The 25,984-nt window shown below is 40.1% G+C and overlaps 1 protein-coding gene across 8 annotated transcripts in view; it reads left to right on the top strand.

Moving 5' to 3' along the window:
- The window catches only part of CSNK1D (casein kinase 1 delta), a 33,189-nt gene extending 12,627 nt beyond the window's left edge, over positions 1-20,562 (top strand). Inside the window, exons 5-10 of one of the 8 annotated variants that reach the window (XM_084837911.1) lie at positions 379-549; positions 1,548-1,696; positions 2,969-3,140; positions 7,047-7,186; positions 15,351-15,418; positions 18,415-20,562. In XM_084837911.1, coding sequence (XP_084694037.1) covers positions 379-549; positions 1,548-1,696; positions 2,969-3,140; positions 7,047-7,186; positions 15,351-15,383 — 665 coding nt within the window. In that variant the 3' untranslated portion in view covers positions 15,384-15,418; positions 18,415-20,562. Of the gene's footprint in view, positions 1-378; positions 550-1,547; positions 1,697-2,968; positions 3,141-7,046; positions 7,350-7,480; positions 15,053-15,350; positions 15,419-18,411 lie in introns of those variants that run through there. The other 7 variants (XM_084837912.1, XM_084837910.1, XM_084837914.1 and 4 more) reach the window with 7 other exon arrangements.
- The last annotated feature ends 5,422 nt before the right edge of the window (positions 20,563-25,984 follow it).

The following is a 25,984-nucleotide window of genomic DNA, read 5'->3' as shown; positions in this document are numbered from 1 at the left end:
AAAATAAGATTGAGCTCCTCCCCTCAATCTTCTAGCACACATACAGAGGATTTGGAGAAGGGAAAAGACGGTGGCAGTTGCTGGGTTGCTAGTAAGCCAAGATTTGTGAACCCACAGCTGACAGGTGTGTGGATGAATGATCCTTTCTATAGGGGTTTGGACCATAGGGTCTTTTGGTCCCAGTTCTCTGCTAATCTTTAGGAATAATTCCAAGAGTAAACCATTTCTCCTACTTATTTATTGCAAGCTTAAAATAACTACTTAGCCATGTTTTTCTTGCAGGTAAGCTTTTCATTGTGTAATTTGTTGCTTTAAATATATTTGCAGTATTTCATCAGATGATAGAACCTAATGGCTCCACTCTTATACTCCTTGTAGAACAATCTCGCAGAGATGACTTGGAGTCCTTGGGCTATGTACTCATGTATTTTAACCTGGGCTCCCTCCCCTGGCAGGGATTGAAGGCAGCTACAAAGAGACAGAAATATGAACGCATCAGTGAAAAGAAAATGTCTACACCCATTGAGGTTTTGTGTAAAGGATACCCTTGTAAGTTTATTCTTTGGAATAGATTTCTTGGATATTGATTTTAAAGCTAACTTTTCAGTGAAGCGTGCTTGAACTTAAATGTCACATGATCTGTTACATCTCCAATTCAGAAATTATGCCGGCACTTGTTTGTATAGAGTAACTCTTACATTCATTTAATCCAGTACAGGTATGTTGTTTGGATACCCTATAGGCAACTTCCTTTTGCTGCTTTATCCACCCCACCCCCTTTCAGAGACACTTGTATCATTCCATTGTTTTAATCCTTTGCTGTAACTTGAGAGAGAGAGAGGCTTTCTTTTTTTGAGAAGAGATATATATCCCTATATTGTTAGTACCTGAGGCTGACTGAATAACAACCTCTCCACTTCTTTGTAGGTTGCCTCTCATTGCAGCCTAATAAATGCCTAGATGATGATATAACCTGGTTCTCACATAACAGCAGCAAATCATGGATAATTAACCCCAATTTGTCAGGCTCATGTGCTACCACCATTTTGAATACGCAGCTTCCATTCAGCCTGATCAGAGGTTATTTCATGATGTGTGAACCTGGGCACTATGGGTTAATCATGGGTTAGATAACCCACAGTTAACCTATGATTAGTTCTTAGGTGGACCTTGGGTTGTTTAACCCATTATGTCTGGGTTTGCACATTATGAAATAACCTCCAATTGGGCCAGTCAGTGCTTGCATATTCAAAATGGCAGTGGTGCTCAACCCATCATATTAATTAACCCACAATTTGTTGCTGTTATGTGCAAACAGGCCCACAGTGACCATCATGGAAGCACTTGCAGTGTGTGAAAAAAGAACATCTCTGGCTGCCTATATGTGGGGCAGATTGATCACTTGAAACAATTCAAGGTTCTGTTACCTCAGCTATCATACAAATCACTGAGGAGTACTTTGGAAGTGCAATGAGCTGATGAATCTGTGCTTGATCTTTTTGTTTGCACTGACTTTGTGGTAATATGATCAGGATTTCTTATTACAGCTGAGTTTGCTACATACCTGAATTTCTGCCGCTCGTTGCGTTTTGATGACAAACCGGATTATTCGTATCTAAGGCAATTATTCAGAAACCTCTTCCACAGACAAGGCTTCTCCTATGACTATGTATTTGACTGGAACATGCTCAAATTTGTAAGTACTACTAGCGTAAAAAAAAAATGTGTGACATTTTCCAGTCTGAGAGAGCTTGACTTTGTTTTTGATTAAATGTAATATACAGCAGGGCTTTATTATCTCAAAGCCTGACTAAATGTTCAGCCTTCTTGATGATGAACATAATGCTGGAAATGTAAAGCAGCCTTTAATTTAAGAATTCACCTGACAGCCATAGGCAACCAGGAATTCCATGCCAGTGATTGTGCCTTGCAGAGGAGGCAGTCCACATGGTTTCCATGCTAGCCATGGAGGAAGGAAAGCCTCTTCCTCCATGACCAGCAGAGAAACCAAGCAGGCTGGTGGAGGTGGGATAGAGAGATCTACCTACTCCACCAGCTACTTGATTAAAAGCCTTTTTTTTTTTAACTGCAGCCAGCACAGTAGGCTACTAACCTCTTAGCAGGCTAGTAAAAAATTCTGCAGGCTAGTAACTTGAGTGGGCTTATTTACACGGGTGGTATAAAGACAAGTATTCCATAGTGTTTCTTTTTGTTTGTAGCAAATAGTAACTTGATGTGAGCTTTCTCAGGCTAGTAAGATCATGGTGAGCCTTATTTCTGTATAGGACTAGTAGTTATTTAACCCTGTAAAGTAGGATGCTAAGAACGGCAAGCAGTGTCCTGCTCTTAAAACAGAACTTTCCCAGCTCATTCCACTTGTCCCCTCATTCCCCAAGCCTCTTCTGGGGGTTGGGGGAATCCTTGGGAATGTATGGGTAGCAGAGGGGGCTGCAACTGGAGGGGGAAATTGGGAGGGAGGGACTACTCTTTGGATCCAATCTGTTGCCTGCCCTTCTCCTAAGGCTTAGAATGACCAATATTTCTTTAATTCATTAACCATTGCAGGATGAGATCCCCATTAGTTCCTCTCATATAAAAATGGGAACAAGGTTGAGGGAATTAACTTGCCCAAGGCCACCTATTAAGTCAGTATCTAACTTGGATCCAAGTTTAAGTAGAATGCTTATCTGCCTGACCCTGCTGACTGCCTTTCAGTAATGAAGATAAACTCAACAGCGTAGCTTTGAAGTTTATCTCCTCACAAAAACGAGTACATGCTCTTAACTACCTAATAATCTGAAAATCAGTGTAATGCATGTGTATTGATACAAACTCATTTTGCCTAATACAAATGTAGACAGTATAAATAATAGCTTTAGTCATCAGTTATTCACTGTTGTTGTGCGACAGCTACATTGTACAAAATTCAGTACTCCATCTATAGTCATATTTCCTGTTTTTCTTGCAGGGTGCAAGTCGTGCAGTCGAAGATGCTGAGCGTGAACGGAGAGAGAGAGAGGAAAGAATGAGACACACGCGAAATCCAGCCATTCGTGGCTTACCTTCTACTGCCTCTGGCAGGCTGAGGGGGACACAGGATGTAGCTCCACCCACCCCTCTTACCCCAACTTCCCATACTGGTAAAGTGAAGAATGCCCTGAGGCTTTCTTCTAGTTACTGGAGATATTTTCTTTTAAATGCCACTGTATTTCTAAGTAAAGTCTGAACTGTTGCTAGAGCATGACACATTTATATACAACGCTGAAGTATCCAAGATACTATTAGAATTTGTGAGAGTGTACTTTTCATCCTGTTTTCCTTCTTCAAATGGTACAACAGTTCCTCCTGTTGCTTGGTAATATTACTTCATCCAAAAAATAAACATTTCTTTTATTTATTTATTACATTTCTGTACCGTCCAGTATCCGAAACTATTGATCTTCTCTGAAGCAGAGAAAAGGGCTGTGACTTCCTATGCCATCGGAAGGCTGGCCCTTAATAGACTAACAAAATAACAACAACACTTAAATAAAATTTTGAAGTAGTAGAGAATAGAATACCGGAATACTTAGAATTTATGTATATATTAATATCTAGCCTTTCTTCCCAGGAGCTCTAAGCACCATACAGCACACGCACCCCTTATCCTTTCAACAACCCTGTGAGGTAGGTTAGGCTGAGCGACAGTGAACTGTCCCAAGGTCACCCAGGGAGCTGAGCAGGGATTTGAATCTGAGTCTCCCCAGCAGTAGTCCAGCACTCCGACCATATCACTACACTGACTCCCTGTAATAGAATTATGAGGAATGTCATTATATTAATTCGGTTTATTTCTATCTCTTTGCTCCTTTTCATTGTACAAAGTACTTCACATTTCTTTTTTTCCTTAGGAACAATATTGTGAGGTAGGATTAAGCTGATTTGCCCAAAGCCAACCTGTAAGCTACAAGGCTAGGTGGGACTTTGAATTTGGGTCTCCCACATCCAAACATAGCAATGTCTACTGGCATCAGTATTGTCATCCACGTACTACAAATAAAGGTTTAGTCAGGGAGATTTCCCAGGTTTTGAGGCTTTTGGGGGGAAATTGGTTTGCTCATTTTTAATTCTGAATCCAAAGCTGTCTGTATTGAAGTGATACATTTTAGTGTTGACCCTAAAACCAAGGGTAACATCCAAGATGGCCAACACCAACTTTTTATTGATTTTAAAGTACAGCTTCTACCCATTTTAGAGTAAGCCCCTCACAAAGGACATTACAACATGCTTTAAAATGCAAAATAAATGATCAGATTCTAAAAACAATCAATATTCTATATGTAAATACTTAAAATAAGAAATAGAACCTTAATTTAAGAGCACAGTACACTAAAATTAAGCAAATTCAAACTGGAATAGATACATTTTTAAAAGCCTCCTAAAAGAAAGGAAAGAGGGAGCCATACACCGTTCCCAGGGAAGGGCATTCCAAAGATGTGGGGCCACCACAGAAAAGGCCTGGTCCTTGGTACTTGGCAATCTCAGAGCTCTCATTAGCAGACCTGAGAGCAGGGTTTCAAATGCTGATCTTAAAGCAGGCTCATATGAGCGCAGATGGTCCTTGAGTATCCTTGGCCCCAAACCATTTAGGGCTTTAAAGGCCACTACCAGCACCTTAAACTGGGCCTGGAAATGAATAGGTAGCCATTGTAACTGATGCAGAATAGGTATAGCATGATCCAAATGCCTAGCTTCTACAAACGTTCTGGCTGCTACAATCTGCACCAGTTGTAGTTTTTGGACTCCTTTCAAGGGCAGCCCCACATAAACAGCATTACAGTAATCAGACCTGGACATAACCAGATCATGTGTTTCTGAGGCACAGTCAGCTTTCTCTAGATAAATTTGAAGCTGGCAAAAAGCATTTCTGGACACTGTCACCTATGTTTCCATGGTAAGCATTGAGTCCAGGAGAACTCCCAATCTGTGTACCTGGCTCCTTAAGACGAGTGCAGCCACATCCAGAGTCAGTTCCACACCTCCATCCAGATCAACAGCTTTTCCCCACCCACAAGACTTTTGTCTTATTTGAACTTGTTTGCCTTCATCCATCTCAAAACTGCCTCCTGACATGTGTTCAAGGTTTCCACCATCTTCTTGAGATTAGAAGATGGAAATAAGAGGTAGAGTCCCAGGGGTTTCAAGTCGATGTTAAAAAGCATAAAGAAAAGCTGGAGCCTTAAGGTACCCTAAAGGCTAGTGGCCAGGGGATCAAAGAGAAGTCCTCCAGGACCACCTTCTGAACCCTTCCCTCCAAGCCCCAAAGTCCTAACCTGGGGAGATGCACTCTAATAAACCTCCTGTTTTTTTGTTTGTCGGTTTAGATTCTGTGAACACTTTAGGGAAATAACCAGCCGTTTGGACTCTGTAAAACAGTCATAGAATCCTATTTTGCCCCTATTACATTGTTCAGTAGAAATATAACATGCCAATATAAAAACAACTGGAAGTTGTAAAGAGTTGTTCTAAGGTAATATTAGGTGCTATTTCTATAGCTGTAAACTTTTCATTGTTCTGACTACCCCATGAAGCATATATTTCAATTTTAATTGAGATGTAGTGATTTTGGCAGCTATTTTGGATTTTTAAATTTTCTCAGCATCACGTTGTCACAGAAGCCTGCTTTATACACTAAACTATGTGTTGTTTAATGCACTAGGACTAATACATTTGGTTTTATAATATACTTTGTGCAGACTGCACTGTTGCTCAAAATAAATTTCAATTAGCCACCATTTTGTAAATTTTTCAATGTAGACTTCTAAAAACCTTTGGGATAAGTGTTAGGCCTAATACTAGCTTCCCTTCATCAAAAAAAATTATTAAACAGTGTGGCTCCAAAGGCAAGTTTATCCTTGGTTTAGGATTTATACTAAGGTGTATCACTTAGGTACAGATGGATTTGGATTCAGCAGCTCAAAAAACATAAACACTCAACCAAGCAAATTTCCCTCGAATAGCCTTAACTTCAGGGATCCTCTTGTTGATTCCACCTATTTGTGACCTTTTACCCTCATCACCTCGAGTATAAAATAATCCTAGCATAATTTAAAGTGGTACAAAGCTGCTGTTAGGCCAGCATTGTGTTGCTAGAATGTCAAACAAACTTCTGTTTGTTGATGTGTAGAATCATTTTTTCATTACTGGTAATATTTGGAGCCCAACTGTCCAATTTGCTGTACATTCATTGTGTTACACACCATTTTATAATAGTTCCTTATGGCCCTATGTAGAATCTTGGTCAAGGTCTTTGCCAGTTATAATATCCTGGCTAGAATCTAAAGAGCTACTTCAGGGCCATCCAAGGGTTTGAGCATATATGCAGCATTGATTTTTTTTTTTTTACTCTTTTCCTTTGAAAAGCAGAGCGCTGTTCCATATCACAAACTGCCCCTCAGTTTCAAAAGTTGAGTGAGGGAGAGAGGGAAGGAGCTACTGTTTTACAAACACAAGTCTAAAGATCCCTTAAGCACACAAAGCAATCCACACTGTGTTTTGGATTCAGGCCGTCTGTGTATTTGGTTTGTCGTCGTCCCCCATACTGGACAGTTATAAAAAGGAATGCTATTCCTATTAGGATTAAAAATGTTATCTTGGTTTTCAATTGTTCATACCTTGCTTAGAGAACATAAAATACTCCAAGGGATGTTTCATTTTGGGCTCTCCTCAAAATATATCCTACATATGGCCCTTTACGGAGATGTGGCTTATCCAGCCTCTTCTTGACAAACATCAAAGATCCCACAACTTCCGAAGCAGTGTGTGGCATTAAGGTATCTTGGACCTTCCTAGATAGTATACATTTAAGAACAGCAGAATTTTAAAAAATGTCTTGACTTAAAACCTCAAAATAGGCATGCAAAAGGGGCTGATGGTTTTGGTTGCTCTGGCTCAGACTGTTGGAAACATTCTTAAACTGGCTCAATCAAGACAGGCCAACAGAGGGCAAGAGTTACTTTTGGCTAGTAACTACATGCACAAAAGTAAAATACATCTTTTTCTCTCAGCAAACACATCTCCTCGGCCAGTGTCTGGAATGGAGCGAGAACGAAAAGTGAGTATGCGATTGCATCGTGGGGCCCCAGTCAATATTTCCTCGTCTGACTTAACAGGCCGGCAAGATACCTCGCGCATGTCAACCTCACAGGTACAAACCAGTTCTTTCTTTTTTAGTGGGAAAAGGGATAGGAGTTTGATAGCTTTCTTTGACATGATGCTCTAGTGTTAATATACTCTGGGTAGGAAAGTTCACCTTACAATTGCTTAGCCATGCAGTTATCTTTTTTGATCAGAACCAGCTGAAGAATTGCTACTTGTGAAGGCCCTAGCTCTCTTAATTTTGAGGCTTAAACGTGAAGGAGGGTGTCCTATAGGTTACTAAAATCTAGGACTGGGTACCTCACTTGTTTAATGCCGGTTTTGGATGTTTGTGTATTCGCAGGGTACAGACTTTTAACAGCCATGGAAATTTCAGTGACTTTTGCTATACTATGTGAATCATCAACTGACTTAAAGATCACTTTTTTTCTAACCACTGCAGATCTCAGAAGCCTTGTGCAAATGAATGAATACTAGTATTTGTTAGATTTCATGGTGAACAAGGATCAATAAGTGTTCTCCTTTTATCCTTAGTGCAGACTCAGTTTGACTAAATGGACAATATCAACTGTAGCCTTAGTCATCCATCATTTGTTCTGCTGTGTCTAGTGGCAAAAATGTACCCGCTCGGAGATTCTGACATAGCTTGGGGTGTATTTCTGAATAAATTACTGTTTATGGGAAATAGTTGCCAGCTTCTGTCTGGTATAAGCAACTGTCTGTAATCGTATCTGAAATAAGAGGAGTGTATTTAAATCTACCATAGTTCTGAAATTATTATGCCTGATGAAAAGAGAGGTTGGAGAGGAATGAGTCTGTCTTACCTGTCTTGCATCCTTTGTATTTGTCAGGTATTATTCATGCAACTTTAATTTTATTTTCTATTACTTTTAGATTCCTCTAAAGTTTGAAAAGTAAAAATGGTTTCCAAACTAGCTTTGGGCATGCATCCTTCTCAAAAGTATGAAGCTAATCTAGATTAGTTGTTGTGAATGAATCTGTACATGACTGCAATAACCAGGCTTCTTGATTTGGGACCACTATTGTAGATTGCAACTTTTCCCTTGCAACATGCATAATTTGTTTTGTAATTTATGTCAAATATTCAAAATACTTCAGTTGAATGGCATCATAGTGACATAACGGGCTATATGTGTAAATGCTTATTGTATAAACAGGAGAATGTTTGGAAGATAAATACATTCCTGCATGGTTGTAAAGTGGGATAACAATTGACACTATTTTTTGGTCACTTCTTTTGCTAGTGTTTCCAAAGAGAGAAGGAAAACATTGTCAGTCTGGTGTCTGAAGAGATGCTATTAACCCATTTTAGTAGCAAGGGTTTTTTTTTTTAACTTCCACAATATATATGTGGCATACAATCAAATCGGGCTGAGTTCTTATACAAGCCTTATGGTATGTTACAAAACAGGGCTGTGTCTCATGGATGCTACAGCGAGGTAACATGGATCCCAGGAGGCAGTTCTGTGGATTGTGTGTTACCTTCCCAGTCCAAAGTATTGGCAAAAAAAAAGTTGTAAATTCAGAGTCAGTAACTTGCTGTTTGAGTTAGATCGAAGGGGGGTTGCGTGTGTCTGTATGAATGTATGAGGGAGAGAGGTGGACAGAAAGTATGCACATGCACTAGTATTTTGGGAAGGCCAGGTCAAGGAATTGGCTGTTTTAGAAGTGTTGGCAAATTGGTCTGTGACTAAAGGAACAAAAGGCTCTACAGTTGAATAGGACATAAATGTGGATGTTGCAGTTACAAAGAATGTTTGGAGCACCACACATCAAAAATCAACCAGTCAGGAATACTAGATAAAGTCTGCAGATGATAAAAGGGACTTAAAGGTTTATAGTTTAGAAATGGAAAACTCTTAAAAACCTGTGGGGGGTGTGTGAAGAAGTAATTATGGATGAAAATGTATTCATATCAAGTATAAGGAAGGAAATTTGTTGATTACAGTTAACTTTGAGTAACTGCTGCAGGTCTAGTAAAGTAAGACTATTTCACACTACGAATGCAGCCCTAAACAATCACTAGGAATAAGATCTATTGAACACAGTGGGACTTGCTTTTGAATAAACTTGCATAGGGTTGCTCTTTAAGACTGCTTCCTTTTAAAAACTAATAAAATGTTGTTCCTTGATGATGCCATATGAAAGTTTTTGTCTGTGACCAGGAATCACTGATGAAGATATGTACCCTGAATCTAGCTTAGAGTACTTGAACCACCAGTCTTCTAAGAAATACTAAATGGTCTCTGATACAAAGAACAAAAACCTTTTGGGCAGACCATACCCTTTAATGTAGAAGAATGTGGAGATTCAGGGTTTCAACACCATGGGGACATAAATTCTGTCACCCAATGTAAACATTTGCAATAAAGTGCCAGAAGATACATATCCTAAGCTTGCAGAGTGGAACTTTCAGGTATTTAAATGGCACAGATAATGTTTTTCTGCAAGCTTAAAGTCTGTACTTAATAGGCATTATACTGATGATAAATACATTTGTATGCCATACTCATGCTTCTCTTGCAAACTTTTCCATTGAGAACTTTCTCATTTCATGGGCAGATCAGATATTGTCCTTCTGAATAAGTTTCAGAATTTCTTGCTCTCGTTTTTTCCCGTGAAATACTCCAGGAAATAAGAGAAATCTCTATAAAACATTTTCTTCATTCACTGCGCACTCCCTAAATTTGCAGTGGGTAAGATGGTACTCCTTGGCCCCTAATTGGAATCTTACTTTGGATCTTGGGATGGAGCAAGGGAAGATGTTTCAATCTACGGTTTGACCAAGTATGTCCTGTGGGTATATTAGAGGCTTGCTAATTTTGAAGAAATTAAACCTTGTGAGGTTTTGAGACTCTCTCTTTTATCCTTCCATCTGTAAAGCCAAGCTCCTGCAGACCTCGAAGGAAGAGGAAGAAAGTGCGTATTTTAACCACTTAAATTACCAGGAATAAAGCACTTTTAGGCTCTGAGATGTAATCGCTTGCTTTCCTTTACATTGGAGCCATTGAAGCCCAGCAGGCTGTGCTGTGTTGAATATCTACAAATCTTATTATTTTCTTCACTGAATTTAGAAGGCACTAAACTTCCAACCAGTCTTGACTTAGATGAGTATCTCACTTTTCTAGGGTCTCTTCATATATGGTGAACACTTGCTTTGCATGCTTGGTAGGAGTAGAAAGCAAACAGTGTTTGGGTTATTAGTCATTTTTTCCCCTGAATGACTATCTTAAGATCTGATATGGAATATGAAGGTTGCACTTGGCTGCATTTAGTAAGTAACATGTGATGCAAGTTGTTATGCACCTCAATTACAATTTGTCAAAAGATTTGAGGGATTTCGTATGAGTTGTACTTAAGGGAAGAGATAATTATCAGTCTGAGGCCCCAAGATGGAAATAGCTATATTCCGAGAGACAGTATTCTTCATGTGCACAAAGGCTCAGTTCTACCATCCTGACACAGCTCTGTGTATTGTATTTCTGATATGAAAAGAACTTTAATATTGTAACTTGCACCTCCCTCCTGCACCAATCATGTATGAGTACATAATAGTGCTCCCAGCTCCTGAATTTAGTACAAGTGGTAGCGAGTCTTTTTTTTTTTTTTTTAATGGTTGGTTACTTTATGAAAAGAAAGGTTGATTTAAGCCTTCTAAATTGGTTGACAGGCATACTTTAAATCAATTTAGGCTGCAGTCCTGTACCCACTTACCTGGGAGTAAGCCTTATTGAAATAAATGAGACTTACTTCTGAGTAGATGTGTATAGGATTATGGTCTTAAAATGTTTCAGGCCAAGAAGACTGCATCTCTTTTTGTCCAGATGTGTTTGACTTGATTTCAGAGGCACAACTTTTTTCCAAAAAAACATTTCAGGTGGTTAACCAAATTATGGTTAACCAACTTGTTAGCTCATTTTTGTGAAATAAATAGGTTATCTAATGGGAACCTGGCTAATTGAAGCTTGAGAGTGCCAAATAATGAAACCACAAGTTCATAAATATTGAACTGCTAACCCTTCTAGAAGCTACATTCCTTGCTAGCTCTATTGCTGCTTTGGCCCCTTCTTGGACTTACTGGCCCCAGGGGATGCAAAAAGCAAGTTCTGTCTTCTCTTCATATACGTAAGAATTAGTTAATGTTTAAATTTCTGAAATCAAACGAAAAAGGGCCCACTCCCATGTCCATAGTAGTCGACATTTACTTCCATCTAATGCAGCCTGGATTATGTTCTGGTCTGATGTCACTGACATTCTTTTGTAGATTCATCATATCTGCTACAGTTTATAGTTTATCTTGGTATATAGTCCCCTCACAACTACCTAATACTGTCTAGCAAAGAGTGGCTAGAGCCTACTTTGTAGGAAAAGTCCTGACAGCATTCTGTTTGAATAATGTGTAACACAGCATCTAAAAAAAAAGTACAGCTGCTTCACAGAGTTATTTAATTTAAACAGCAGTATAATGGCTGCATCGACACGTCCCACTAAACCATGGTCTAGTGCAATGTGCAGGAACAGGAACAAGCTCCAGTGAGCTTGCACACTCCTCCCTCCTACGTGGCTTGGGAGAACTTGGGAAGTTTTCACATTCAGTTTTGTTAACTGTTTGTTTGCCACTGTAGCATTGCTGTGCTTTCATCACCAGAGAAACAGCACAATGCAATACTTTGGTGGCTGTGCTTGTGGCTCTTTGCCAGTAATACTATGCTATGTGCCTATAAACCATCCCTGTTTTTTGCTTCAGTCTGGGGAAGGGGCAACTGGCAGCCACCATACTATTGTGCTGTTTCCCAATAGAATATATGTAGTACAGTGGTATGCTGTGGCAGCCAGCGAGGGAGGAAGATCAGCATTGAGGGCAACAACAAAACACAAATTGACCAGTTCTTGGCAGAACAGCATGTAACAAATGTATGGCTTCCACATATCTGTGTGTGCTGACACACTGAAAAAATTAAAGTTCTCACTGTCTTGCATCCTTTGAAGATTTGGCCAAAGAATGCTAAAAAGCAAATCTCTTTGCTATTGCTTTAAGAGTTTCCTTCTTAAAACATTGCTTCCAGTGGTCACAATTCTTTATGTGGGTGGAATACAGCCTGTTTGCTGTATTTATAGTATTCATAGTTGCCTACATTTTAGCTAGGAAATCTTAGTGCTTTTTTGAAGGTAATTGTCATAGTTTTGACCTAACAAAATTGGCTTCTTCCAGAGTTCTAAAGCACCAATATGATTAAATTGTGTGAATTCCTACTCTGGCACCCCAATTAATAATCTGTCAGCATTAAATCCCAGTAATATCTTACAGTCAACATTAACTATTTCCTTGGTGACCACTCTAGCAGGTACACCAGGGGATGGGGTGTGAGTGGAGCCTACGGGGAGCTGAGAATTTGAAGTTGCTGCAAAGAAAGAAATGCAGAAGGAAGAGCAAGTGAGACAAAAGGCAGAAGATGATGAAGAAAGAAGAGTTGATAAAGAGCAGAGAAGTGGATTTAAAAAGGACATTTTACTTCTCAAGTGTTTGAATTTTATTGTGTAGAATTAAATAAAACTACTGAAACTCTAGGTCTTGCACACCAGCCAGATTCTTGCTTTGGCCTCTGCGGAAACATTTCCAATATAAATAGCAGGTGGTTGTGGACCAAGTTAAATGATTCTACACTTACATTTTCACCATGAAAGTGATCAAATGCGGGGTCACTGAGGATTGGTGCTGTAGTTCATGCACAGTTTGCTACACTTAGGGAGCCTTTAACTAGCATGGATTAGAGCCTTCCATAGAAGTGAAAGCCAGGTTGCAGACTAGAACTGCAGTCAGCAGACTTTTAACAGCTTTGGTGAGGGTGGGGGGTAAAGTCGATCAGAGAAGCCACGGGTAAAGAAGCAATTTCAAGAATGTTTCAGGTGATCAAACAAATGAATACACAAGGTAGGTCTAGAAGTGCAAGCAGTTGGTATACCTTTGCGCATTTTGGATACCTTGGCACAAAACCTTGATAATCTCTATAGCTAGAGGCTCTCATGACAGAATGCTCCACTGTACCCAAAACATTAGAATCCCTTCACTAGAAAACTAGATGTTGGGGAGGAGTGTTTGTAGCCTTCTCTTTGACTTCATAGTTTTATATGTGGAGGGATTTTTTCTTGTATGAAGGAGTATTTAGTCAGGTAAGCCCATACTGGATGTTTGAAGAGACAAAATTACTGCCTCAGTGAGAAATGGGCATTGAAGGCTCTGCCTTTAAGGCGTTGGGAGTCCAGGAAGTGGATAATTCCCTCCTGGTCAATTGAAATAACAGTCTTAACACTTACTTGGGTTCCATTCCAATAAAGTGTTGCAGTCCCATTGTCTCAAGCTTGGTGATGTCCTAGGTGATGGTGGACTATAGCTAGTGGACTATAGCTCCCATGATGGTGGACTATAGCTCCCATGGTGATGGTCCCATGGTCCATATATGGTGGACTATAGCTCCCATCACCCCCAGCTGGCATGGCCAGTGGTGATGGGAGTTTTAATCCGATGACATCTGGAGACCCAAGGCCAGGGAAAGCTGGTAATTGCCGGCCAAACGTATTTTGTGTGTGTCATCATGGGGCAGTGGGGGCATCCTTAGCACACCCATAACAGTGTTTCATACGTGCATGCGCCTGATCTTCTCCCTCAAAGAATGGAATGGTCACAAGCTAAACATATAGTTATGTTTGTGTGCACACCATAGCATAGCACATCACATATTGTGTGTGTGAGGAACGGGGCACATGACCTGATGGTCCGCTGTTTGTAGATGGCTAGCATTTCTGATACATAGTCTCATTAGTGCTTCTATATGTATTTCTTACTTAGCTTGCTTTGGTAAAAGCTAATTAGAAAATTGATGGCCTACTCGATAATCATTTTGCACAGATATTCTTATTGTCTGAGTAGTATGGTGGCTTTTACAAGCTTAGGGAGAACGTTGGTTTCTGGACTCAGTTATCTTTTGCAGAGCGGGAAAGTGTTGGTCTGCCTTCCCTCTAGTAAAAAACCCTTGAGCTTTCTTTTCACTTCTAGGTGGCCTAGACAATGCAACAAAAAATTTCTATACAACTTTGCTGAATTTAGCATTTCCTGTTGGGTGCTGGAGGTCTTTAAGACATAAATACTGCATGTTTTGTTCCGATGTAGCAGTGGGGCAGTGACTGGCACTTTTAAGAGAAGAGGATGTTTTTTTGCTTAGTTAAGCTCCACCTGCTGCTAGGAAGAGGTGTTGAGATTTGTATATGTGTGACTATGTATTGTCTGCTGCTATGTGCCTAAAGGCATTGAGAATGAATGTGGGGGGGGATAGTAATCCATCCTTACTCAACCAGACTGGATGAAAAAACACGGCATTTATTGGCATTTAAAAGATACCCCCCCATCAAAACCTGTTTCATTGGGAAAGTATGAGATCCTTTTGAATAACCAGTGATACACAGAGAAATGTGGTGAATCTTTTGGGTTGCCACATCTGCAAGATGATCAAGGGTGTGTCTGTATGTGCATGTGCGCGCACACAGTCTTGGACAATAGAGAGGTGCAAAAAGGTTGCTACTTTAGTGAAAGCATCAGACATGCATCTGATGATGACATGGACAGTGTCCACGAATGCTTATGCTAGAATAAATGTCTTAGTCTTTAAGGTGCCACAAGACTCTTTGTTACTTTAGTGAAGTGTTTGTTCTTCAAGTTTGTCTCTGTATTTGTGGATGGTAGTCAGAGGGCTCCAGATTGAGCTTGCACACAATTTAGCATGGATGACAGTTGCGGGTTTTCTTCAGTTAAAGAGGTTAAAATGCTCTACAAGGTACCACGAAAAAGGAAAATGTTTTTTTGAATCAGTGGCAGGGGCTGGCAATAAACAGTTAAAGTGATTCTTTTGTGCTGAGTCACTGGAACAAAAAGCACTTCCAAAATACTGTTGGTTGCCACCTGTTGCTAAAGCCGCCCTTCTTCATATATCACTTGTCAAAAGTATATTCCATCAAGCCATGTATTTCTCAACTTTGGGGGTGGTGGGGGAGCCTTTAATCAGTGGACCACCGTCTGTGAGGCATCTGAAATGAGCACCGTTCCAGATTAAGAGCACCTCCGGTTAAAATCTTAGTTTGAAATTACATATTGGGCAGTGGAATTGTTACAAATGGCTGTCTTTTCCCCCCCACCTCAGAATAGCATTCCCTTCGAACACCATGGCAAGTAGCTGCTCGTCTCCTTATCGTTGGAAAGCAGCACTGGGTGAGTCCCTTCTCGCTAGACACCAGCTTGGTGGGTGGGGACTTCAAATTGGGGGGCTTTTCATGTTAATTCTGCACTTTATTTCCTTCTGCGTTGCAGATGACGTCGCATGAGGTGTGCTTCAAATTATTTTTTAAAAATATTTTGAAAGCTTTCAGTACTTCACTAGAAGGGCTCCGCCTGTGTGTTCATAAGAGAAACCAGGTGGTATATATTGCCACCAACGCGCAGGGTAACTTAGTGTGGTAATGGAACACTTCGGGTGCTTCATAAGACATTTTTTCTTACACAGAGATCATCTCCCTGTAAGAGAAAATAGGTGCACTGTTTAGCCACAGGTCTGTTTTGCTGCAAATACATAGATTGAGCAGCCCAAGTAGGAAGGAGAAGGACCAAAAGTTCTGCTAACTGCATCACAAGAGTTCTACATGTTTGCCACCCACAGGTTACTAGCATTGCAAGGGATGTTGTTGCCGAACTTGAACATTAAACGACATACCTCCAAGCACTTCAAGCAAGTCCATTTTCCCAAGGGAGGCCATAAGTTAAAAAATGATCGCTATCACACAGAATCATCACATCTTATACAATAATCAGATCAGCCATTCTCTTACAGCTATAAACCTTGAAATAACTTATTACTAGATAAGCCAATAAAACAATCATCCACAAGTCCAAGCAATGTGAAAAGTTACACTAGGATGGTTTTTATTGCCTAATTTAAGTATGATTCCCTCTTGGAATGGGTAGAACAGAACATTAATGCAGCCTTTTATTCTTTTCCCTTTCTCACAAGCAGCCAAAGATTAAAAAAACATTTTCAAAATTGATAATGAAGCTGGACTCTTTAGAGGATATTCCTAAACACCTGTGTTGGTAGAAAATGAATGAATGCCTGTGATAGCAACAGTGCTAAAGCTTACCAGTTGATCTTTCTTTTTGTCTTGACAGTAGATAGGGCTTCACTAGAGCAAAATGAAGTGTGTGGGGGCAATCTGTAGCTTGTTGCCAATCTAAGTATTTTCCAAGCTGTTCCTTTTGCTTTTTCAGTCAGATTGATATGTCTTGTTGCTTAGATTCTGTTACTGGTTGCTCTCCCATCTCCTTGCCATTGATAAAGCTCCATATTACACTAATCTCGCCTATTGGTGCAGAATCCCTCTTATTTCTCTTCTCCCTGCTGCTTTTGTGTTTGTCTTACTCCACAGCCCTTTACTTTGTTAATTACATTAGCAAACTGATTATCCAGATGGATCAGATCATCTGGATAATCCAACCACTCAGAATGTCAGGATTCTTCTTCCAAACCAACTTGAATGCAGAGTTCACACTGGGCTGTGCTAAGTGGATGCTTCCTTGTCTGAGAAGACCATCCTAATAACAAGGGCAGGGCCACAACAAGGATGTAGGAAGCCTGCATGTCATGCTCTATGCTCTGGAGAAAATGAGCACAGGGATGGGATACACTGCGTGCAGTTAGTAGATTGCCAAGCATTCAGCCAACTGACTTTCAGCTAGCTACTTCTATATGTCTTTTCAGTGGGAAGAAAATAGAAATTGGGGGCTAATATGAAGTGGGTAATAGTCAAAGCTATATGTAAATTACAACTAGAAGAATTGAGCTGCCTGCTTTTAAGCACAATTCCTATTTGAAAACTGGAAGTTTTGAGGGGAGAACTCCAGGATCCAATCTACTATCAAGGTCCTTGTCTGTAATAATTAACCTCTTGTTGCATGTCAAAACGTAGTTGCTACTGCCATTGGACTTAAGACCAGGTCCCTGTGAACTCTGCATCAAAAGGGCAGTCCCAGTATGCTCATATGGAATTGAAACAATGTAAGCAGGCTTTTTGTCATTTCAGATATTGCACAAATATGACTAGCATAGCTTGAGCTGCTGTAGTCTTGCTCTTGCCTCACTATGGAGTTGGGACTGCTGTAGAAAGGATTGAGCTCGGTGGGATGGATGCTTTGAAACTCCTTTCTGCCCACCCTCAGCTTTGTGCAAGCTGCCCTCCAGATGCACCCACGTTGGCCAAATCTTTGTCCCCTAGCCACCAAAGCTTTATTTTGCGATTGCAAACAAGGGGACTTCTTATGAGAGCAGCAAAGTGCATGATGCCATTGCGCTGCTTCACAGTAATTTATTGAAATGGTGAATAATGATTTTCCTTCTTGGACATCTACTTTAAGAGAGGAGGTGGAGGCAAATTTTAGTCTAGTTCATATGAAGCAAGCCTCAGCTTTCATCTTGAACTGAGAAACTGGAGGGCCTCCACAGAATTTGTGGATGGCTTGGTGGCACATAATCTATGTGTTGGATACATTGGGAATGCAACGCAGCCTTGTAACAGAGGAAGGAAATTACTCTGAAATTGTTCCTACACTCAGCTATTCATTTGACTAAGGCTAAGACTCAGGCTACGACTATTTGAGCATAGAGATCATCTAATCCTTGTCACTTTCAGCATCTTAGTAGGAATTGGCAACCAGCAGAGCCAGATTTGGCACAAATTTCTGATTGCAGAGTTCACGGGGACTTGCTTAACATGGCATTTGCTATGGAAAGGATATTGTAGAACATATTCAAAACAGTATCGCTGCTAAAGACAATGATCTTTTAGGTAACACTTGCATTTCTCCCCTTGCCTCTTGATTTGAGTTTCAATACTGATTCAAGAGCTCACCTGAGTCATCAGTCTATTCTTTTTTGCTAGCATGTGCTTTTTTCTGTCATTCTTCATACTATTTCTCATGAGGTGCCTTTTTTGCCTTACTTTTAATGCAGAAGGGAAATGCCATGGGCGCTACAGGTGGGTGCAACGTTAATTCTGTTGGAACGTAGATTCGTGCATTCTCACTTCATCCTTCTGAAATGGATGCATCTTCTCGGCTATATTTACGGGAAATGGCTGAGACTACTTTAATGGATCCATTTGTATGCCGTTTCAGTAGGTGTGGGCCAGTACTGATACCCTGTTCCTTGGCTTCAGTAGATTCCTGCTCTGGCGACGACCAGCGTTCTCCAGTCTGCTGTGCATCGGTGAAATGTTGCCATTGAGGGGCAGATAATGCATGGCTGATCTCCTATGTTACCAATGGCTTTTACTAGCAAAACTACCCTAAACTAGAGCAGAAGAAAATATCACAATTGGATCTCTCCTTGCCACTTACTAATGATACTCGCAGGAACATGGACAGAATCCAGCAGCTGCCACTACAAGAAGCTTTGGCCAGAAACCTGATAACCTTATGTGAACTCTAGCAACAGGGCTGGAAAAGGAGGAGATGGTTTACAGCATTAACCGCCTGTTATTTAATAGCCATTTCTGTTCTCCCTCCACAGGCGGCAGCCTTTACCCCCTTTTTATTGTTCTACTGTAACTATAAATCTTTTACTTGGTTTAAGAAAGTTTTGTATTCATTTTGCAAAGATTATTGGCTAACTCTTTCTGTAAAAAGAAAGACTGTCGCTTTTGTCTGATTTCAAACCTATGTAGAAATGTGAACAATCCTGAAGCTTAAAACAAAACAAAAAAGACTTGAAACTTCTTGTAAACTTAAGTCACGCAGGGAATGTGTAAATGAATGAGAAAAGTCTGCTTTTATTTTACACTGTTTACTTTTGTACGGTCCCATTCTACAGAGGAGAAGGGGTGTTCTCAAGGGTTTTTTTAAACAAGTTTATTTTGCTTTTGGCTGTCTTGTTCTTCCAGTTTTTAAAATAAAAGTTCCATTCAGTGCAGAAACATATTTTTTTAGATGCTTATTCGTCTCTAGTACTGTCCAATAAAGAACAGAAGATACTTTGGAGAAAAATAACCGTACCCAGTAGAGGTGATGAGAATGCTTCATGGACTGAAGAACAAAAGTCAAAGTTCAAAAATAACCCATTCAGGAAGGTTTTAATCTTGAATGTACGATATGTGTTCTCCTTTTTTCACAGAAGAGGACTTCATGTGAGAGGTTCCACTGTTTCTGCTTGGTTTTTGGTACAGATGCCAATAAAATCTGAACGCTGCCACTGCAGTGTGAGCAGTGTTATAGTAGGTGTGCTTCTCTTGAGTACACAGAGAACAGCAAGTGCTTACAGTCTGCTGCATTATGCCAAGGCTCAGAGCTATAAACAAAATGTTCCTGCTGCAAGATGCCAAGACTTGAGAATATTCAAGCTTGTTGAATTCTTTAATATTTAAGTGTGCAAGTCTGGAACACCTGGCCCTCACTTGAAGATATATACTTATATAATGGCCAAAACACTTACCTTAGCAAATGAGTGTGCCAGCTATAAAATATGGAAGAACCTTCGTTTTCATGAGCAATATATCTAGCCCTTTGTAATCTGGGAAAGTAGGAGGTGTGTGAATCATACCAAATACCACTCAAAGTAACAGCAGTCCCATTTTGGGAATGAAGATGCAATACTAAAATGTGTTGTGTTACTACTTATTAACCAACAAATGTGAGATTCTGGCCTCCTTGGAAACTTGGTGGCTAATGCAACTCCATGTTTTTCCTTTTCTGTTTTTTTGCAAACATTTTTATTGTTCCAAAGCTTTGCCAGTTCCTTTTTAGTTTTGTAGATTTGGGGATATGGCCAATCTTGTCATTTTTCTTTATCTACTTTAGATGATTAACCAAGTGCTTATTTGTATGTTCAGGATTTGATTTGATGCAACCTACAATTGGGGGAGTGCAATGGGAATGTTTTTAATGTTGGTCCATGGATAATTTTTTGAATAACTGTATCACTTGGTTATTGTAGATGTTCGTTCTTCAGGCATGTGCACTTCCATTTGTACAGTTCTACACTTCTGTGTGCTTTCTTTGTAAATACTTGTGGTCAATGATGTAATGTTAGAGACTTCTAAAGGCAGCCTCTTCTCTCTATATATCTGGAACCTTCAATTGCTGTACTATACTTAAAAAGTTGACTGATGCAAATTTCTCAACTTGTACTTGGTTGTGGGCAGTTCTTGCCCTTCCATTATAGTTGAATCCCACCATCACCTACTGAAAATATAGTTAGAATGTCTCTATAAACCTGTGTACTGGTAACAAATATCTCGGAACACCTCATTTGTATTACCACTGTATTTGTGTACTTTAAAAATTGTGTAAATAAATTCATAAGAACTTCTAAATTTTGTTTTGCATTGTGGCCATATTTGCATATCTAACAGGTTCTCTTCATATAAAGCAAATCAGCTACTAAATATTGAAGGCAAAATGGTTTGTCTTGACTTCTAAAAATTCTGATCCAGAGTTAATGTGACTCTTTTTTGTTCAATTTGTATTTGTTCAATTTGTAACGGACTGTTTCCCTGTCCCCTTCTTTTTATGTGCCTGTGTAGTCAGCATCCAAGATTATATCTAGATGTGGTAGCAGCTGTGAAGACAGGAGTGTTCATTCTTTTGGGATAGGGGTAATGCTGATCTGGGGTGTAGACACTGAAACAGGGCGGAGGTGGCCTGAAAATAGGTTCTGGGTGTGCAGGGGGAGAAAATGGGAAGTAGAGGGGGGGAATGCGGGAGGGTTGTCACAGAAGATGTAGGAGACAGTTGAAGGAAAAGTGTTACAGCACACCTATCCTGTTGCAGCACAGGATAATACTTATTTTGTAGATCTGGGTCTGTCTCACTATGCTTGTCATAATTTCTGATGCCAAAGCGTTCAGTAGCAAAAATGCTGTTGACCACTGGGTTGAACTATAAGCTTGGGAAACTTGTTTGTCAAAACCAAGGCAGGGCAACATGGAAATAATTCTTACCATTGGTAGACTCAACTTTGAGGCTCGGCCTTCGCTAATCAACATGTTGGCCAGAAGAAGCTACATGTGCATGCACTGTAGTTAGTGTTTTGTAAGCCACCCAAAGACTCTTAAGAGTCCCCTGGACTGCAAGGAGGTCAAATCATCAATCCTAAAGGAAATCAACCCTGACTGTTCATTGGAAGGACAGATGCTGAAGCACAAATATTTTGGCCACCTAATGTGAAGAGAGACTCACTAGAAAAGACCCTGATGCTGGGAAAGATTGAAGGCAAAAGGAGAAGGGGACGGCAGAGGATGAGATGGTTAGATAGCATCACCGATGCAATGAACACAAACTTGAGCACACTCTGGGAGAGAGTGGAGGACAGGAAGGCCTGGCGTGCTACGGTCCATGGGGTCACGAAGAGTCAAACACGACTTAACAACTGAACAATAACAACAAGCCACCCAAAGAACATTGTTTATAGGGCAGATTAAAAATATAACAAACCTTGCTGAGGACACACTTTCCCAATTAAAATTGGAGGCACACCTTGCTCTTGCACCCCTTTTCACATCTGCAAGTATAAGAATGACTAGAAGACTCCCATCCCTTGTGTTTCTGTGTGTGCCACTGTTCTGAACATTCCCTGGTGGAAGGTGCATTCTGCTGCGTGGAAAAGGGTATTTCTGTTCACACTGGGAGTGGGTGGTTCATTTTCATCAACTGCAGAAATACAGCAGAATGGTCTTCCCCCTACAGATGTTAACTGGAAGAAAGCAAGACCAGAGTGGTGAATTTTGTAGAGTTGCATAAGGCAGCTGTCTTCTGGGGCTTTGGAGCCTTTAAATCTAACCTGCCCAACAAAACCTGCAGGAAATTTTGCAGGTAATTTTTAATCCAAGGTCTGTGGGGTTACTGCCTTCCAAACAAATGCAGATTACATAGTCTTCAAATTGGTTGCCATCAAATTCATTTTTTCCAGTTCACCTCATGGCCTAAAAGAAAAGATGGCTAGTCTCTATATATGTCCATAACGTTCCTTTACCTGATACTTACATGCTGGATTTCTTTTGTGAATACTTGGGCAGAATCCAATGGGGCTCTTCCTCCCCTGCCAATTCTCTTCCGCCCCGCCAATTGTGTTGTGACCCCCACCGCTTGCACAACCTGAAACGAGCAGAAACGCTAGTTTCTGGACGGAGGCAGGTCAGCAGACCTCCCAGAAACTAGTGTTTCCGCTCGCTTCAGGGCTTCCCCTAGGAAACGCAAAATCTTGTGTGAACTGTGGGTCCGGCTTGCGAATGCAGTCAGTGGGACCAACCACTTGAGTAATGGAATCGGCAGGGTGGAAAAGAATATGGGTCATAAGAGCCCCATTGGATACCGCCCCTTGGCAGCTACTTTGAAACTGAATTCAGCCCTCGGGCTAAAAGAGGTTCTGCACTCCTGGGTTACAGGCTTGGATCAAGGAGTTGTAGTCTATGGTTCAGTTCCATCGGTAAGTTCTCAAAATGAACTTGGGCAAGTTGTAATCTCTGATCCTCATTTGTAAGGAGGGAATTGTGATTTATCTCATTTATTACATTTTTATCCTGTCCTTTTACAAGTGCTGTTGTGAGGGTGCAGCTTATTCCCTTGTGCGTTCTGACACTGATAGGCTCTGATGCTGTCCAGTTAGCCTCCACAAAGCTTACTCAGCATTGTTGGTGTATGGCCAAGAGGAAAACACCACTGTTCCTTCATAATAACAGCCTTGTTTTGGTGGATATTTCACCTTCTGTTGTAGCTTGAATCACTTTTACTTTCAACAGAGTTACAGCTAAAAGCAGTAGAGAGGCTCAAAATTCATCGTACTGAACAACATCCTGTGAAGTTTTGCTCCATAAATGAATCCAGGTCACCCAATACCTAGCTAGTTTAAAATCCAGTTCTGGCTGTATTTAAAGTTTAGCAAAAATATTTCTTCAAAACATGCATGCTTAACCACACCACAAAAAAACCCACCACCCTTTGAGATTGCTGGAGTTCCAAGTTATTTTGCTTGATGTTTATGTGTTCTTTCCTAATTTAGGTTTTACAGAAGCTATCACCATCTGGCTTCCATCTAATTCACATTCAATATTCAACTATTGTACAGTAAAATCTGCCTGTTATTTTGTCCTAATAGTACTCTGCCATATGGTCAGCTGCTCAAAATAAACAAAAATCTAGATTTAACCTAGATCTGAGATGCAGTAATCCTAAGGATCTTAATTCTACAACAGAAACTAATTTCTAGACTTTTCATGCAATATACTATACATATGTTTAGGAATATATTGTTTTGTCACTAAATATGTTTGATGGTTAAAGGCCTTCACCCTTTTTCTTAAATGTATTTGTCTTTAGATTTGTGATCCCTCTACCAGCTCTTGGAGAAATGTGGTCACACTGCAGTGACCTATTGTTAATACATAGGGCCTACTGACCTTGGCCGAGTTTGTCAACATAGATTTTGAATTAGTGGAGGTAAAGGCCTTCGAAGAAGTCTAGTATCTGTTCTGGTAACAGGTGATTCTAAATGGCATGTTTGTGACTCTGTTATGCTTGTACCTTATGTGAATATTTGGTAATGCAGGAGAGCCATTAAGAAAAAGATTTTCCATTACCATATACTGTACTGTATAAAGCATCCATAAATGGAGACCTGTTATGAAAAGAATTGTGATGCAGATATGTAAATAATCATCCTACGTCTTCTCTAAACCATTATGGTGGAAATTTTGATGATACCTGGAGCAATTCTCCGTTCCGCTAAAATAGGATTGTTGCAAATCAGTAAAATAAATGATTTGGCCAGAATGAGGCTTTGCTACCTTTTGTTATTTTAGCAAAAATTCAATTTAGATGCAATGCAGGAAATCTGTAATAAAGATCTCACAATATTTTTTAAAATTATAACTACCTCCTGTTCGGAGTTGCAGCACTGAGACAGATGGGGTTAGCCCTTTCCCTGATTTAATTCTCCCCCTCCCCCCGAAGCTGCTATTTGCCCTGCAGAAGGAAACATATATGTACCATACAGATACTTTCTGCACCTTCTCAGAAGTGATGTCATCTATTTCTGTTTCAGATTTGGAAACGTAGCATAGAAAATGGATGTCTGAGCTGAGGCCTGATACAAATTAAGCTGTGACTCTGCCCCAGAATAAAATGAAAGAAGCAGAAGGGCAACTGTTCTATGCCATGATTCCTGATGCAACAATACTGACAACAGAATAAATAACTTTATTCACTATGGTTGCAAGAGTTCACTAGAAAAGCATAAATCCAAATTACATTGACATCCACATATTATTACATTAAAGTGCATTTACATGAAAACGGAAACAGAAGCAACTCCACTTGCCTCTAACCTGCCACAAGCACGCACTCGTACACAGCAGTATGTTTATGTGCACACGCACACGCTCAATGACAATTTAAACAGACCAATTCTGCACGTAATAAACATAGCGCACAAGAGCTTTGTTCTCCTGGAAACCCTCCATCACCACTGCCTTAACAGTCCTTGACTGCAGCATCAGCTGCATTTTGAGAAAGAAGGCAAATGAAAGTGTCACATGGTGATAACGGTTGAAGGGACTCATTTTTGTTAAACAGTGAAAAGAATTGCATAGACTCTGGATAAAATAGCAAAGAAGGGAACTGATGTGTCTGATTGGGACCTACCAGAATGTATGGCTCTTAAATGTGTTGGAATCCCCCAGCGTGCCCCTAGTTAAATTGCTATCAGCAACTATGTGTTGAGGGGAAAGAAACAAGGCTTCTCGTCACTGTTTAAATGTCTGTTGCATCATTTCAGTATATTTGGTTCAACTGCTTTTCGTTCATGCTGCGAATGGATAAAAATATAGATTTATATATCTTTTAAAAGATAATTAAAATAATGTTGTCATTTTGGTTTATGTAGCAGAGAACTTGTGTTGGTTCTTTGCCCATTACGGAAAATCCAGATGACCAATTTGAGTGATCTGAGCATGGGAACAGTATTAGACCCAGTTTCCCCTGCATAGTGTCTCTTCCTCATTCATCTCGGGAGAATGCTGAATTATGCTGCATTCCCTTTACATGGGTGGGTTGGCTGCATCCTTTGAAATGAATGTACATGTACACTTGAGCACACCTCTGGATCAAGGCATATGTGTGTAAGCTGCTGCAGCTCATTTTCATTTGTGGATGCATATGCATTGTACTGCATTAACAACTGCACACACATTGTGCTCACACACACATATTTACATACATTCCTTATATAAAAAATGCTGAAGGGGACAGGAGAAAAGATAATCAAATAGACAACCATCATTTGGCAGTATGCGTGATATAGTGGGTATATAATAAAAACAAATGTTTTTATTATATAAAAGGTAAGGTTCTTTTATTCCTTACCATTATAAAAAAAAACTTGTCAAGATATTTTCAATTGTCCATTATGCATAGAAAGAGAAGGGATGCAAAGGTGAATAGATATAGTTGGGTGCTTTTTCTTTTTTGTGGACAAACACACAACAAGCCGTCTTCTGCTTTGTGAAGAAATTTGTGAAGCTGAAATGCAATGCATATCCTGTATCACTCGAAGAGGTTGTCCCAGTAAAAGGTATTTCCTTCCTTCCTGTAAGTCTATGATCTCTGAGAGGTTGTGCTCCACCAACTAGTGAAATTTGTGTCCCTAAGAAATTACAACTGATAGAAACTTTGGACTGAAGGAGATAAAGGGAGCAATATTTCTCCTGGCATTTGTGACTTCAAAATGATAGTTTGGTAAAG

The sequence above is a fragment of the Heloderma suspectum genome, chromosome 2, assembly GCF_057233095.1.
Source record: "Heloderma suspectum isolate Gila_16-S chromosome 2, 16-S_ref, whole genome shotgun sequence".
Lineage (NCBI taxonomy): Eukaryota > Metazoa > Chordata > Lepidosauria > Squamata > Helodermatidae > Heloderma > Heloderma suspectum.
This window is presented reverse-complemented; position numbering and strand designations above follow the sequence as displayed.